Here is a 13,408-nt window from a genome sequence, read left to right as displayed (position 1 = left end):
CGCCAGTCGGGGTTTCAGGATATCCCTAATGAATATGCATGAGAAATATCTGCATGCACAGGAGGCAGTGCATGCAAATAAATCTCATGAATATTCATTGGGGATATCCTGAAAACCCAACTGGCTGGGAGGGCCCGTAGAACTGGTTTGAGCACCCCTAATCTACTCTATGATCCTAGACAACCTTTTGATACCCTCTCCCAGTCACTTCACCTTCAAAATCATAAGCTATATGTTTATTTATTTTATTTATTTATTTATTTATTTAAGGTTTTTATATACCGGCATTCATGAAATGATCTTGTAGGATTTGCAATAGAATTGTAAATGGGAAACCAGGATTCAAATCTTTCTGCTATTTCTTGTGACCTTGGGCAACTCACTTAATCCTCAAGAACAAACTTAGCCCTAAATTCATCATTTTGCAATAAATACAGCAAGAATAGCACTTATGATAAAAAAAAAAAAAGGGGGCACAGTTAGGGTAATTTTTCTGTAATGCTGGAGAGTGAGAGAGAGAGAGAGAGAGAGAGAGAGAGAGAGAGCGCCTCTGTAGAAGGTCACAAAAAAGTTTACCACTGTAAGAGGGGGCACTAGTAAGTCAGGGTGATCTTTGTGGGATGGGGTAGGGTGAGTTCTGCTTGTTTGCAGCTAGACAGATAGTGCATCAAGCTAAGTAGAAAAAACATGGTACAGATCTACTCTTCTTTCACCTTTCATCCCTCCAAATCACATAAAATCACTGTGCTGTTCATATATATATGACTGTGCATGTTAAACTGCCCTCTAAAATCCAACTCACCCCCACAAACTCACTCAAAGTTACTAGTGCCCCCTCTTACAGTGGCATAAATAGCTAAAAAATCATCAGGCCTCCATAGAGGCTCTCTCTCTCCCTCTCCCCTCCCGACACAGGATTTGCAATTACACCCATTCCAGACATAACCCATAGCTATCACAGGCATAACACTAAGAAAAAAGGTGTAGTATTTCTGGCATTAAATCCCACAATAGCAGGCATTACATCATCGTACACAATCCTATTCCAGACATATCCCATAGCTATCACAGGCGTAACACTAAGAAAAAAGGTGTAGTATTTCTGGCATTAAATCCCACAATAGCAGGCATTACATTATCATACACAATCCCATTCCAGGCATAACACTAAGAAAAAAGGTGTAGTATTTCTGGCATTAAATCCCACAATAGCAGGCATTACATTATCATACACAATCCCATTCCAGACATAACCCATAGCTATCACAGGCGTAACACTAAGAAAAAAGGTGTAGTATTTCTGGCATTAAATCCCACAATAGCAGGCAGTACATCATCATACACAATCCCATTCTAGGCATAACACTAAGAAAAAAGGTGTAGTATTTCTGGCATTAAATCCCACAATAGCAGGCATTACATCATCGTACACAATCCCATTCCAGACATATCCCATAGCTATCACAGGCGTAACACTAAGAAAAAAGGTGTAGTATTTCTGGCATTAAATCCCACAATAGCAGGCATTACATTATCATACACAATCCCATTCCAGACATAACCCATGGCTATCACAGGCATAACACTAAGAAAAAAGGTGTAGTATTTCAGGCATTAAATCCCACAATAGCAGGCATTACATCATCGTACACAATCCCATTCCAGACATAACCCATAGCTATCACAGGCATAACACTAAGAAAAAAGGTGTAGTATTTCTGGCATTAAATCCCACAATAGCAGGCATTACATCATCGTACACAATCCCATTCCAGACATAACCCATAGCTATCACAGGCGTAACACTAAGAAAAAAGGTGTAGTATTTCTGGCATTAAATCCCACAATAGCAGGCAGTACATCATCATACACAATGTTAAACAGCACTCATTTCCATTTACTCTGTCCAAAACCCTCCCACTTGAATAAAATGTTCAAATTTGCATACACAATTCACAATGCAATATTTATTGCATGCATTATGGCGTTATCGTATGTTAGGACCCCTGCAATAACGCCCAAACATGTTTTGATGAATGACCCCCTTAAATTGTGAGCCCATTGGGGAGTACCTGAATGCAATCCCCTTTGAAGTGCCAAAATACAGAATATAAACAAATAATAATAAGCCCAAGATTAGGGTTTTCAGGAAACAAAATTGTCTTGGGATGCAAGAGTGACCTTATTTTATTGTAAAGCACTGCGATGGTAGCAGCATGCAGTATAGTAAAGAATACATTCCTGAGAAGTACTAGTGTGAGAGGTCTGAGCTCTGGAGATGCAAGGAAGAGGATTACAGAAACATGCAGAATCAGAGGCTTCTCCTTTGGGTGCTCATGTTCAGAGAGAAATTGCCTGGCGGAGAAAGGCCCTATCAGCCAGAGGGAGAGCTGCTGCGGATGTGTCAGGAGAGGAGGCTTCCTGTCCCACACAACTTGCCTAGTTGGTGTTTCGGACTTTGCTTTTCTGAACTGGATTCTGTTTTTGGAGTCAGTTTGGGGCTGGTATGCAGAAGATGCCATTGTTTATGCTCAGGCTTTTCTAAGGCCCGTAACAGGCAACGATTCAGCAAAGGGAGCATTAAAACAGTGAAATATAGTAAAAATGAGAACAGCTTAAGGCCCCTAAAGAAAGTAATCTTTTCCCTCATATGCAGGAATCCCAGAAGGTTATGGGGTGTGCCTGCGCCATGATGCTCCAGTGAGCCCCTGTGCCCACGAGCTGACCAGGGCTATAAATCTGTCTATGCTTCTTACAGTACTATATATTACTTATATTTTATGTTGGTGAAAATAGAGTATTGGGTCCTGCTGCTGGAACCAATTTCCTATTTATAACATTGCTTTCACGGAACAATCTATGTCAGCTTGCAACATTTTGACTTAAGCTACGTTTTTCCGGAACCAATGCTTTGCCTGAAAACTTCCTGTATCTGCTGTACAGGATAAGCTGACTGGGAGGGACAGATTGCTTGAAGCCTGGGTCATTGTTTATGAAGGTAACATGCCTGAGATGGACAGGCTGGTTGTGGGCCTGGATTTTTCTGTCTGTAGGGTAACTTGGCCAGGAAAGGCAGGCTGCTAGATGCCTAGGTCACTGTCTTTGGGGCTGATACAAAAAAGTTGTGCTGAAAGCGGGCGCTGAGTGTTCAGCGCCCACTTTCCTAATGGCCCCCAGGCACCTCTCCTGGGGGCGCAATGCAATATTTAAATTAAGCTCACGCTGTTGAGGAGGCACTAGGGGCGATTGCGTGCGCCCGAGAGGTCCGCTGTCGGCAGCTGTTCGCCAGTTAAGAAAACGGACGCTGAATTTACCAGCGCACATGCACAGGTTAGGAAAATGGAAGCTGATAAATTCAGCGTCCATTCTCTGAACCTGACTACCGGCACCTAAGGAGTCTATAAAATCAATATTAAAGTGTTGGGCACTTAATATTAATTTATTCACTCTTCACTTATTGCCCATTGGTCCTTTCACTGTCACATGTCAGTGAAAGGACCAATCACCTTTCAGAAGGCTGTCCTGAAAGGGGATTGGTCCTTTCACTGTCAAATGTCAGTGAAAAGGACCAATGGGCAATAAGTGAAGGAGTGAATAAATTAATATTAAGTGCCCGACACTTTAATATCGATTTATTCACTCCTTAAAGTGCGGGCAGTCAGGTTCGGAAAATGGACGCTGAATTTATCAGAGTCTGTTTTCCTAACCTGTGGATATGCCAGGGGTTGAGGAACCAGATGCTTGTCAACCGAGCATCTGCTTCCTGCACCCGACTGCCGGTGCTTTTTTTTTTTTAACGTTTTATTTTTTTAAAGTGTTGTTCCTCCTACTTAATATCCCAATGATATTAAATAGGAAGCATTATAGAAAAGCAGTTTTTTCTGCTTTTCTGTACTAGTTTTAGGAGCGCTCAGCAATTAACGCCTGCTCCAGGCAGACATTGATTTCTGATTGCTAAAATGTGCATCCTAGACGCATATTTATTTTTTTGCATTGGGAGTGGATAGCTAATAGCTTCATTCATATGCATTTGCATGTGATGAGCGCTATTAGTTTCATTCCACATTGGACGCGCATTGTAGAGGCGCTAATCCCTTTATTGCATAAGGGGATTAGTTAGCACCTATTCAACCCACGTCCGACTGTGGGTTATACAATGCGCTCAGCTGAACGCACTGTATGGCATCGGCCCCTTTGTATGGTAATATTGCCTGGAAGAGACATACTGGCTTGTGAATCCTCCTCTTCTTGCTTGGCACTTAACTATGCAATCCCCTTGTCACTAGTTGGTGCTTACTTTTGTAGTTGGCATCTTACTTCAAGTTGATAATCAACATAGTAACATAGTAAATGATAAAAGAAAAAGACCAAATTGGCCCATCCAGTCTGCTCAGTTGAGATTCATCTATTTGGGATAGATGAGCTTATAAATTCCCATATGCAACCCAATACCAACTTTCCAGTCCACATTTTGACTTTTATCTGAACTCTTGCTGCTTTTACCACTATCATCCTCCATATCCTTCCCAAAGTATGCCTAGAATCTGTTAAAATACTATGCGCCTCTATCTCTATTTGTTGGTCACTTTTTAATTTTTTTTATTGTTTTTCAGTGAGCATGATCAAATATTGTTTGTTTTAATAATGTTTTTATTATTTTTGTTTTATTTTTACTATTTATTGATTTGTTATGTTGCTATAACTGTTAATTTAGGATGTTATATTATACATCATCCTGGGCTTCAGTAGTAGCAGTATATAAGCAATAAAAAAAAATTATACTAGGGAGCTATATCATGAAGCCTATGGTAACACCAGAGGTTAATGTCTAAGGGAGAAATAATAGCATACATTTTTAAACCATTCTTGACATCTTCAAAACTGCTAGATGTGACAGAACCAGGGTAAAGCTATCAGTCATATCTCCTTGAAAAAATAAATGGACAACAAGAATTCAGTAACATCAGCATCTTGTAAGGAAAACTATACATTTCATTCTTTTTAAGTAGAAATGGAAACTCAAGCAAAACAGAAATAACACATACATATAGGGAAGTGTACTTTTTCTGGAGGAAAATGAATGGCTCAGAGATGTTGATCCTCTCAGAGCTGCCATCGTCTGCCTGTGGGTTCAGGATGTCTTGGTGTGCCAGTCCGTATGGATACAGGAGAGCCTCTATGAAGAGATACAGCAGGGGTCAATATAGCGCTAACACGTGGAAGCTTTCTGTGAGATTTCCTAGGTTTGCCACAGTGAGCAGCGACTGCCCAATGCTGATCCAAGCCATTTGTGCAGGTAAATAGTGACTTACACTCTGAAACCGACTGCCTGACAAGCCAGCTAAGAGCAGCAACACGGGTTCTTTTAGCCACATTTAGGGGAAGCATTCCCGGTGTGTGCTTTGGGCAGGATTGGAAAATAACACACACAAATTATACTTTCAAGAAATCTAGCCACACAGAAAAGCAAGTAACAGTCCACTTTTGCAGTAAAAGCACGAGCCTGCTTTTTTTGTGAAACTCACGCAGCGTGCTCACAGTCTAAAGGCTGCTCCCTCAGAGGACAATTTTTCAAGTCATTTGTGCAGGTATTTGATGATTTACACTCACAGACCGGATGTCTGAACACTGAGCACCCTCAATCCAACTAAGAGCAGAAAGAAAAATTGTACTTGCAAGTTTAACAGGCCTTCCTGAGAGGGTGTTTTGGGCCTCATTTTCCAATATCGCAGTGGTAACGCATGAGGGGGCGTGTCCCATGCAAATAAGGCATTTTTCGTGCAGCGGGGAAACATCGCGTGATGCGGTTTTCGCCATTTGCGGACATGGATTCGCAAATCGCGAAAACATCGTGCACCGCGATAAAACAACCAATGAATCTTCGCAATACACAAAAGTGTCCAAACAGCCTATTTCCACTCTTAGGTGCTGCAAGCAACATGTTATATGAAACGGAGCACTTGTCTCACACCTCGGGGGACGGGGGGAGGGAGAGAGAGAGAGAGCCTTGCTAAGTAGCCCTATGGGAGGGCCACCTAGTAACTCGAGGTGGGGATTAGGTATGAGCGTAGGGGGTTGGGGGCCACTTTCACATTCAACATGAGACGTACGGAAAGAACAGTGGTCTCTAGTGAAGATTTGCTGGCCGTCGGAGTGAGGAATCTCACTCCAAGAAGAGATTTGGGCAATGTTCTCTCCACCTTGTTGCCCAAATCTCTTCTTGGAGTGAGTTTCCTCACTCCGACGGCCAGCAAATCTTCACTAGAGACCACTGTTCTTTCCGTACGTCTCATGTTGAATGTGAAAGTGGCCCCCAACCCCCTACGCTCATACCTAATCCCCACCTCGAGTTAGTAGGTGGCCCTCCCATAGGGCTACAAATACCTGTCTAGGGCATAGGCATGATAGCAAGTCTCTCTCTCTCTCTCTCTCTCTCTCTCTCTCTCTCTCTCTCTCTCTCTCTCTCTCTCTCTCTCTCTCTCTCTCTCTCTCTCGCCGTTCGGAATTGTCGTGGGCCGCGATAACCCTTTACTGACCTGTAGCACACAAGGTAACGCAAATGAAAGTGTTGTAGCTATGAGCCGCGCTAACACTACCTGTTTCCCGTTTTACATATACTCCGCCCCCTGAATATAAAATTACAAATTTGCATTCGCAAATCGCGTTAACGGCTGTTAGTGCGATTTGCGAATTTATCTCTCGCGATAATACCTTGGAAAATGACCCCCCTTGAGCAAAATTGGAAAATAAATTGTATTTTCAAATCTCCATACGTTATTTTCCACAGAAAATCCACCCAGTGCAAAGCTATGCAGTGACAAACTTTCAAAGGAAAAGTGTGCGCATATTCTCTCTTTGATACTTGGTGCAAGGAATCCATGGACTTCATCCCAGAGTGGACAGTCAGATAATGACCACCTTAACATGAATAACATTGCCACCCCAGCACCAGTAAGCAAAGCCGTAGTGTGCCAGAGCGCCGTCATGTGGGTCCTCAGTGAGTTTAAAAGCAGCACAGCCTACTGGCCATGCTGATGACTCTGGCGGGGGCGGTGCTACTTTTTCCATTCAGAGGTGTCAGAACAACTGGAGAAGCCTCATTGGTGGCAATGGCACGACGCATGATTTTCTTAACGTTGCTCACCCTCGTGGTGCTGCCGCGATCCCCTCGCTCACCCTCCCTGCTCCTGAACAAAGGATCATGGCCTTGCAGCATGGGCTGCTTCTTCCTCCTTGGCTGTTGGCACCTGACAACATCATTCGGGCACCAGCAGCCGGGAGGGTGGAAGCTTCACGTGCTGCAAGGCCATGATCCTTCGATTGTTCGGGAGCAGGGAGGGTGAGCAAGGGGATCGCGGCTGGACCGCACTAAAATCATGCACTGGCCGCCTGCGGTGAGGGGATTGTGGGTGAGAAGGTGTGGGAGGGGGATAGGAAGGGAGAGGGGACTCCAGAACAAAATTTCTGGGGAGTAAGCTGCTGCAAAGTGGAGGTCTGGCAGGGGGCTGAGACTATTCAGCAAGACTGTGGGGAGTGGGGTGGGGAGAGGAGGAGGCTCTGGAGTACAACTTCTGGGGGGTGGGGGTTTCTGGGATGGGAGAGGGGTCTGGAGAGCAAGACCTGGGATCTGGAAGGGGAGAGGTGGCTGGGGAGTGGGATATCTGGGAAAGGAAAGGAGAGGGGAGCAAGTCTGCTGGGGAGTTGGGGGTCAGAGGGATAAGAGGGTTGGGATCAAGAGTGCTGGGGAGAAGGGGAGCAAGACTGCTGGGGACAGGGGGCTTGGGAGCAAGAGTGCTGGGGAGTGGGGCTCTAGGAGGGGAACAGGGGGCTGATAAGCAAGACTGCTGAGGATGGGTGTACGAGAGCCAAACAGCCTGTCTTTGGTGTGCATGTGTATCAGAGCCAGAGATCCCTTGTGTATGCATATGAGAACCAGAGCCTGTATGTGTGTGTGTGTGTGTGTGTATATGAGAGTAAGAAGCCTGTGAGAGAGCGAGAGGTTTTCTGTGTGAAACAGAGCCTGTGTGAATATGTATGAGAGAGAGAGGAGGTATGAATGAGAGTCTGTGTGTGAGAGAGGGGCTATGGAATTTCCACTTACTAAGGCCCTGCCAATCACGCTGTCGATTTCAGCAAGGCCATGCTGCTTCAGAGGAGGAGGAGGTGCACACCCTGCCCTGCCAGAAGGAGCCCAAATCAGAGTTAGGTTGGCCCCCATGGCCGGAAGTTGTTCACTTGGCCTTGGGAGCTGAAGAATGAGACTGCTGCTGCCTGCTACTTCAGTGGAGAGTGAGAGAGAAAGAGCATATGTGTGGGAGCATGAGAAAGAGAGCATGTGTGTATGTGTGTGGGAGAGTGAGAGAACATGGGTGTGGGAGAAAGTGAGAGAGAGAGCATATGTGTGTATGTGAGAGAGAGAAAGCATATGTGTGAGAGAGAAAGCATGTATGTGGGCTGACTCCACTTCCTCTCTGCCTACTAATCCATGGTAATTTTAGAGCATCTGGAAATCAAAAGTTCCCAGGTGTGGATAACGGGGAATTTTTAAAAATCTTATAGTTTTAACTATTGGGTATTATTTGATGTGTTATATGAAATATTTTATTGGTATTTGGAAAATTTGTATGTGAGTTTTAAATTATTGAATGCTATTCTATTCATTAATTTTAAATTATTCTTTTTATTTGTATGGTTTTACTAATTTTATTATTTTATGAGGAATGGTAATGCTTCTGTTTTTCCATTGTTGCAGTGCATATAGAATTTGGCTTGTTGCAGTTTCCAGTTCAGCTTTTGACTGTACATTTCTATTTATAATTTATGGTTTCTTTATTCTGTATTTGAGTGTCTATCTGTGTTTTGCATGTGTCAATGAAGTGAGGTATCCCAATAATTGGTAGTTTTTATATTTGGATCTGTAGCAGCTTGGCTTGTTCTGTTTTCCTAATAGGGGGTGTATTGGTGTTTTAGGTCTGGTGTAATATTTGCAGTATGAACTTTCATAGGTAAGAGTTGTTGCTGTTTGAGTGCTGACAGTTAATATTTTGAAATAAACTTTCTATTTCATTGTAATTCTGTTTTCCTGTGGTTCTCTAAGGGTCATGCCCATGCCCAGGACTCATTATAGTAGGCCTAATACCATATGAGTTCCAAGTCTTTTGCATTTTTGCAGGGTTTTCTGGTTGGCACCACAGCAGTGCATATAAATATAATATACATATTATAAGTGATATTTTGCCATTTTTCATGTCTGTGAGGAGGGTGTGATGGCGTGGTGGGTACAAGGCTTTAAGGTTTTCCTAGGGTACCTAATACCCTTGCACCAGCAGTGGGCATTGTTGTACAAATCATTTAACAGAATCTCCCAACTCATGGTGTCCTGTGTTGTGTGAAGGGTGAGGCACAGTTTTTCACTTGGCCATAGGCCGCACATTGCCTTGCTATGGCTCTGCCAGTAAGAGCCACCAGCGCTGATTCAGTACCTGATTCCTGGAGACCTGCCAGTTCTTCTAGCTGGACAACCCCCTGGCCTTTATCTCAACCATTCTCCTTTCAATGCGTGTGTCTTATTAATAACCGTATGACCTGCTGAATGGTTTCCAACTGTTTTGTGAACTGAGTTTTCCTTTTTAATTAAAATTTACTTTAGCTGGTGTAGCAAAAGTCAATAACCAAACAGGATGCAGAGTGAGAGATGCCAGCATTTAATGGTAGTCTCCAGTGATAAATATGACAGCTAAGAGCAAGCAGCTGCCAGGAAGGATTCCCCCTGCATTTGAGTGAGAGGCAGACAGTTCATGAGAAATGCAAGCCTGGGATGGATAAGACCATGAGGGTGCCTCAGGCAATCATCACTCAGATTTCGAGTACTGACCTATAGTCAGGGCCACCTGCAGGGAGAGGGGTGAATCAAGGTTTTCCCTTTTCATGTAAGCCCCAAGCCTTGCTGCACCAGTTGGCATTAATTCCCATTCCTGGAACGGGCCTACAGGTCAGGAGCCATAGTGGCCCGCATAGCTGAGACATCGGCAGTCAGCCAGGATACGCAGTGGCAGACTGTTGCCATCATTGTAACAGGTTATGGGCACACTTGGGATAGAAATGGGTGGCAGTGGTAAGAAAAGGATTGAGAGGTCAGGAAACAGACATAGAAAAAAGGGGAGTTGTACTCTAGTTATATCTGAGAATTCATATGCACATCTACTTAATGAGGATAAATCTCATCAGGCCATTTGATAAGAACATACTGGGTCAGACCGAGGGTCCATCAAGCCCAGCATCCTGTTTCCAACAGAGGCCAATCCAGGCCACAAGAACCTGGCAAGTACCCAAAAACTAAGTCTATTCCATGTTACCATTGCTAATGGCAGTGGCTATTCTCTAAGTGAACTTAATAGCAGGTAATGGACTTCTTCTCCAAGAACTTATCCAATCCTTTTTTAAACCCAGCTACACAAAGGGGTGGATTTTCAGAGCCCTGCTCGCCTAAATCCGCCCCAAAACCGGGCGGATTTAGGCGAGCAGGGCCCTGCGCGCCGGTAAGCCTATTTTACATAGGCCTACCGGCGCGCGCAGAGCCCCGGGACTCGCGTAAGTCCCGGGGTTTTCGGAGGGGGCGTGTCGGGGGGCGGGCCCGAACCGCGCGGCGTTTTCGGGGCGTCGGGAGCGTTCCGGGGGCGGGCCCAGGGGCATGGCTACGGCCCGGGGCGGCCCGGGGGCGTGGCCGCGCCCTCCGGACCCGCCCCTAGGTCGCGTCCCGGCGCGCAGGAGGCCTGCTGACGCGCGGGGATTTACGCCTCCCTCCGGGAGGCGTAAATCCCCCGACAAAGGTAAGGGGGGGCTTAGACAGGGCCGGGTGGGTGGGTTAGGTAGGGGAAGGGAGGGGAAGGTGAGGGGAGGGCAAAAGGAAGTTCCCTCCGAGGCCGCTCCGATTTCGGAGCGGCCTCGGAGGGAATGGGGGTAGGCTGTGCGGCTCGGCGCGCGCCAGCTATACAAAATCGATAGCCTTGCGCGCGCCGATCCAGGTTTTTAGCAGATACGCGCAGCTCCGCGCGTATCTACTAAATCCAGCGTACTTTTGTTTGCGCCTGGAGCGCAAACAAAAGTAGGCCTATTCGCGGAGTCTGAAAATCCGCCCCTAACTGCACTAACCACATCCTCTGGCAACAAATTTCAGAGCTCTATTGTGCGTTGAGTAAAAAAGAATTTTCTCCGATTAGTCTTAAATGTGCTACTTGCTAACTTCATGGAATGCCCCCTAGTCTTTCTACTATCCGAAAGAGTAAATAACCGATTCACATCTACCCGTTCTAGACCTCTCATGATTTTAAACATCTCTATCATATCCCCCCTCATCCGTCTCTTCTCCAAGCTGAACAGCCCTAACCTCTTCAGCCTTTCCTCATAGGGGAGCTGTTCCATCCCCTTTATCATTTTGGTTGCCCTTCTCTGTACCTTCTCCATCGCAACTATATCTTTTTTGAGATGCGGTGACCAGAATTGTACACAGTATTCAAGGTGCGGTCTCACCATGGAGCGATACAGAGGCATTATGACATTTTCCGTTTTATTCATCATTCCTTTTCTAATAATTCCCAACATTCTGTTTGCTTTTTTGACTGCCGCAGCACACTGAACCGACAATTTCAATGTGTTATCCACTATGATGCCTAGATCTCTTTCTTGGGTGGTAGCTCCAAATATGGAACCTAAAACTGTGTAACTACAGCAAGGGTTATTTTTCCCTATATGCAACACCTTGCACTTGTCCACATTAAATTTCATCTGCCATTTTGATGCCCCGTCTTCCAGTCTTGCAAGGTCCTCATGTAAAGTATCACAATCTGCTTGTGATTTAACTATTCTGAATAATTTTGTATCATCCGCAAATTTGATAATCTCACTCGTCGTATTCCTTTCCAGATCACATATATATATTGAAAAGCACCGGTCCAAGTAAAGATCCCTGAGGCACTCCACTGTTTACCCTTTTCCACTGAGAAAATTGACTATTTAATCCTACTCCCTGTATCCTGTCTTTTAACCATTTTGTAATTCACGAAAGGACATCGCATCCTATCCCTTGACTTTTTAGTTTTCCTAGAAGCCTCGTATGAGGGACTTTGTCAAATGCCTTCTGAAAATCCAAATATACTACATCTACCAGTTCACCTATATCCACATGTTTATTAACCCATTCAAAAAAATGAAGCAGATTTGTTAGGCAAGACTTCCCTTGGATAAATCCATGTTGACTGTGTCCCATTAAATCATGTCTTTCTATATGCTCTACGATTTTGATCTTGAGAATAGTTTCCACTATTTTTCCAGGCAATGAAGTCAGACTCACTGGTCTATAGTTACCCGGATCGCCCCTGGAGCCTTTTTTAAATATTGGGGTTACATTGGCCACCCTCCAGTCTTCAGGTACAATGGATGATTTTAATGATAGGTTACAAATTTTAACAAATAGCTCAGAAATTTCATTTCTGAGTTCCTTCAGTACCCTAGGATGCATACCATCCAATGGTGATTTGCTACTCTTTAGTTTGTCAATCTGGCCTACTACATCTTCCAGGTTCACAGTGATTTCGTTCAGTTCGTCTGACTCATCACCTCTGAAAACCATCTCCGCAACTGGTATCTCCCCAACATCCTCATTAGTAAACATGGAAGCAAAGAATTCATTTAGTCTTTCTGCAATGGCCTTATCTTCCCTAAGAGCCACTTTAACCCCTCAGTCATCTAATAGTCCAACCGACTCCCTCACAGGTTTCTTGCTTCGGATATATTTTAAAAAGTTTTTATTATGAGTTTTTGCCTCTATGGCCAACCCTCTTCAACATTTATCTTCTCCCCCTCTGCCAACTGTTATCGGATCTCAACTTAATTCATTATCTGTATGCAGACGACGTGCAGATTCTAATCCCTATAACAGAATCTATCTCAAAAGCTCTTACCCATTGGAATAACTGCCTTCTTTCCATCACCAATCTACTTAACAGCTTAAACCTGGTCCTCAATGCCTCAAAGACAGAGCTACTCCTCATCTCCTCAAATGAAAACAATTTTCCGCCACCATCACCTCACAATTCTCACATTACCTGTAAGCATGTTAGAGACCTTGGGGCAATACTAGACAATCGACTAAACTTAAAGAAAATGGTCAACACAACCTCCAAGGATTGCTTCTACAGACCACAGGTTCTAAAACGTCTTAAACCATTACTATTTTTCCAGGACTTCAGGACAGTCCTACAAGCGCTACTATTCGCCAAAATAGACTACTGCAGTGCACTCTTCCTAGGCCTCCCCAAATCTACCACCAAACCACTGCAGATGTTACAAAATGCGGCAGCGAGACTGCTGACCAGCACCAGCTGCGGTGAACACATCTCACCCATCCTCA

The 13,408-nt window shown here is 44.5% G+C and overlaps 1 protein-coding gene across 2 annotated transcripts in view; it reads right to left on the bottom strand.

Moving 5' to 3' along the window:
* The window catches only part of LOC115075917 (alpha-tectorin-like), a 160,805-nt gene that overhangs the window by 117,152 nt on the left and 30,245 nt on the right, over window positions 1-13,408 (bottom strand). For both annotated transcript variants that reach the window (XM_029576867.1, XM_029576868.1), the window contains exon 4: window positions 5,046-5,176. In XM_029576867.1, the coding sequence (XP_029432727.1) occupies window positions 5,046-5,176 (131 nt within the window). The remainder of the gene's footprint in view (window positions 1-5,045; window positions 5,177-13,408) is intronic.

Source organism: Rhinatrema bivittatum, chromosome 14 (genome assembly GCF_901001135.1).
Source record: "Rhinatrema bivittatum chromosome 14, aRhiBiv1.1, whole genome shotgun sequence".
Taxonomy (NCBI): domain Eukaryota; kingdom Metazoa; phylum Chordata; class Amphibia; order Gymnophiona; family Rhinatrematidae; genus Rhinatrema; species Rhinatrema bivittatum.
This window is presented reverse-complemented; position numbering and strand designations above follow the sequence as displayed.